Source organism: Chaetura pelagica, unplaced genomic scaffold (assembly GCF_000747805.2).
Source record: "Chaetura pelagica isolate M959 unplaced genomic scaffold, ChaPel_1.0 scaffold133, whole genome shotgun sequence".
NCBI lineage: Eukaryota > Metazoa > Chordata > Aves > Apodiformes > Apodidae > Chaetura > Chaetura pelagica.
This window is the reverse complement of record NW_009952795.1, coordinates 151,066-154,824: the sequence shown is the minus strand read 5'-3', so window position 1 is coordinate 154,824 and position 3,759 is coordinate 151,066. Positions and strand designations below refer to the sequence as shown.

At 51.9% G+C, this 3,759-nt stretch overlaps 1 protein-coding gene across 1 annotated transcript in view; it reads right to left on the bottom strand.

Moving 5' to 3' along the window:
• Window positions 1-2,825, bottom strand: part of PANK2 (pantothenate kinase 2) — a 21,433-nt gene extending 18,608 nt beyond the window's left edge. Inside the window, exon 1 of the mRNA XM_009994715.1 lies at window positions 2,801-2,825. Within this exon, the coding sequence (XP_009993017.1) occupies window positions 2,801-2,825 (25 nt within the window). The remainder of the gene's footprint in view (window positions 1-2,800) is intronic.
• Between the last annotated feature and the right edge of the window lie 934 nt (window positions 2,826-3,759).

Below are 3,759 nucleotides of genomic sequence, written 5' to 3'. Positions count from 1 at the left end.
GGGGAGAGGGCGGGGAGGGTCGCTATGCGGCGGCGCTGGCCTATGGGATTCCTCCGGGGAGTGAGTGACAGGGCAGCTGTCCAATGATGTGAGGAGACTGCCGGCCGGGGCGGGAGAGGGGGCAGGTTGATGGACAGGCCGGGTAACTATGGCAACGGAGAAGGGGGTCGAAAGCAGAGCGCCGTAGGCCCGCTTGGACTGCTCGGGGGGCGGAAGGGGTGTGATTTGCATGTTATTTGCATATGCAGATAGCGTGGCCTCCTTCCCCCCCTCCCCGTGGGCAGCTCTGCGGGTGTCTGACCTCCTGCCGTGCCGGACGAGCGGGGGGCTGCCCAGGGGGCCTGGGGACCTGCAGTGCTGGGGCCTGAAGGCCCTGGGTCCCTGCCCGCAGCTCAGCCCTGCCGCCAGCTCCTTCGTCAGTCCTGTCTGGGAAGCTCAGGCTGTCATCGCTGGTGCTTCCCGGGAGGACAGTGTTCCAAAGGTGGGCTTGGAAGCCTCACCTCGGGCAGGTGCCTCTCTGGGCAACAGAGCCAACAGGAAACGGAATCAGATGTTTCTGAGCTTGACACAGAATCAGCATAGAATCCCAGGCTGCTTTGGGTAGGAAGGGACCTTCAAGATCATCCAGTTCCAACCCCCCTGCATGGGCAGGGACACCTCCCACCAGCCCAGGTTGCTCCAAGCCCCATCCAACCTGCCCTTCAACACTGCCAGGGATGGGGCAGCCACAGCTTCCCTGGGCAACCTGGGCCAGGGTCTCACCACCCTCACAGCAAAGAATTTCTTCCTCATGTCAAACCTACTTGGAGGACAACTAGCAGGGTTCCAGCCTTGCACAGGAGAGCGAAGGTTTCCCTTGTACAGGGGAAGAGGCAGGAAGGACAGCAGATAGAAGCCCTGTTCCCCTTCACGAGGCCTCAGGAATCAAACTTGAATCCAAACTCCCAGCAAGAGTGGATAAAAGCACTGGAGTCCTCCAAAGATCTTGCAAGATCAGTAGACAGGATAGACACAACAAAATGAGGAACCAAGGCAGGGGATTTGGGGAAGAGAGACAAAGAAACAAGGATCAAGGATTTGGGATAGATTGAAACCCAATCCTTGTCCCCCCTGTACATCACAATGTAATTTAAGTGCTGGTGCATCCTGTTCTTTGAACTGCAACCCCACTTTTGTCAATACCAAGCCAACAACTACAGCAGCAGCTATTCAGGCAGCAGAAAACCTGAGGCAACCATAAGAGGTGTGTGCAAGCAATGACCAACAGGATGAGAATCAGGAGGAAAACAGACTCCTAGACTCTACAATTTCCTCACAGCTCCTGTTGTAACTCAACAGAGGTTCCCAAGTGGAATGTTAATTGGTGTTAACACACCCAGAGCACGGCCAAGAGTGGAACTGCAACCCAGTGACCCTGGGAGCTCCTCACCTGCCCCGTGCTAATCTCAGCTCACCACAATCCCCAGGCATTAATTCGATACCAAAGGGATAAATGACTGATGTTCAAAAAAGGGGTAATAATTTCAGTAGGAGTTTGCTGAATTCTGGTTGCAACGGCAAAAACGGGGCAAGGAGATTGGTCAGATTTAGTCTGGATGAGTTTAAGATCCTGTTGGGCAAGTGCAAGAAGTGTGTGAATTATGTTGATACCGAGATGAGATAAAGTACAACCTCTCTGAGTAAAAAGAACCCTTCTTCACAAAAGTGTTGCTGGCTTTGGTGACGCTGGTGTCTCTTTTCTGCAGGTCAGGCCAAGCTCAAGGCTGTTCAGCAGGGGAAGCAGTACCTGGGGAGCAAGCACCACTGGTCCTTGCACACCAGAGCTGAACACAAGGTGGCAAAGGTGGCCCAGGAGGATCTTGGGATCAGATTCCACCAGAGAATCTGGATCATGGATAAGTGTGAGCAGTATGCTGGGTTTGGTGCATACTGCCCACCTCTGCACACATCTACTCGTGGTGTCCACCTGGTTACATCCAGTCAAGAGGGTCCTTCCCTCCTAGCCTGCCACCACTCAGCCCTGTTCCTCCCAAACACTCTTCCAGCTTGCAGTGGTTTGCAGCTCAGCCCTCTGCATAAAAGCTGCATCTCTCTTCAGAACTTGTCCAGTTCCTCGTTGATAATCATAACAACCTGAGAAGACAACTTCCACAGCTCAGGTCTGCGCTGCCTCAACTGAGGCGCTGAACTTTTCATTACAGTCAGAGGCTGAGATTGGATCCAGCCCCACCAGGCTCCTCTCTGAGAAGTTCAAAAAGCAAGGGGGTCCAGTCCAAACCTCCCAACTCAGTGGGAGGGTCTTCCTGACTCTTCTTCAACACCCTGGGAGGTCACCTCTAGTCTCTGGGATGTATGACCAGAGAAGGGCAATGGAGCTGGGGAAGGGTCTGGAGCACAAGTCTGGTGAGGAGCAGCTGAGAGAGCCTGGAGAAAAGGAGGCTGAGGGGAGACCTTCTGGCTCTGTAACTACCTGAAGGGAGGGCTGGTTGGATCCTTCTTTGCAGGTAAGTCAGGTGATTTAATTCTCCAGCAACTTCTACATGGAAACTTCCCTAGCTCCGTAAAGGCTTCCAAAGCTGAGATCATCCCCCTCATCTTACAAACACACACAGCAGCCTCATCAGTTGAGCATGAAGTGGCAAACAATTTTATTAACACAGTTAGTAAAAGGCTTTTTTTTGGGTCTATTTTTGAAAGATATGCAGGAACATGGTTCCCTCCTGCAGGTTCACCTGATGATTAAGCTTTTAAAGTGCTACATGACAACTGTGAAAACACCAGCACTCCACAGCAAACCAACCATGTGCTTTTATCATGTCCCACATGGTGATAAACCAGCTGGTTCACCAGAGCAAGGCAAAAGCTTCCAAGCCATGGCTAAAGAGGAGTGGGGAAAAGAGGAGTGGAGAATGTTGCAGGCAAGTCAAGCATCAGAGGAAGGGGCCTTGGTATGGATGCTGCTGGTTTGGGATCTCCAGGATGTCCTCTGACTCACATGGAAAGCATGGAGAGAAGACCAGTGCCCCCTGTAATGAAGTTTGGGATGGATTCTGCAGTGTGGATCTGCATGATCATGTACTTGGCTTTACAATATGTATTCTGCTTGGTGCAATATTCAGTAATAAACAGAAGCTTTTTAACAAAGTGAAAGAATTTGGGGGAAATCACTTTACCCACTGAAAAAAAAAGAAAAAAAAAAGAAAAAAAAAAGGAGCAGTTCTTAGTGCTGAAAACTTGAAAACTGCAGCTGTCACAGGGAGGTGAGAGGTCTCTACAAAACCCTCACTGACTGAATTATGAAAGCTGAGGGGGAAAAAACCCAACACCTTACTGGGGACTGCTGCTGCTGGGGAACCCTGGGTCCTCCTCCCTGCCTGCACGGAGGTTTTGGACAAGTCACCACGTTATCTGCAAAGGGGAAGATCCCCCACGTCCCCTCTCCCAGCAGAGGAGGTCAAGCAGATGTCAAAGTGCTGTTCTTGCTCTGATAAAGCACTAGAGCCCTGAGCAAGCCAGGAACAACTCCAGTTCACCTGGAGAGCAGCGCTGCCAGATCAACACCTCACCACTGCAAGTATTTATTGTCCTTATCCTTTCAGGGAGGCACTTCTGGCATTTTGGGGTAAAATGTTAGGAGGGAGGAGGAGCCCTGCACCTCCCTGTGGGGCTGACAGACCCTTCCCACTGCAAGCACAATGGCTGCACTTTGCAGCCAGGCTCCAGGGAGTCATCTCCCTCTTGATCCCCTTGCAGCAGGAA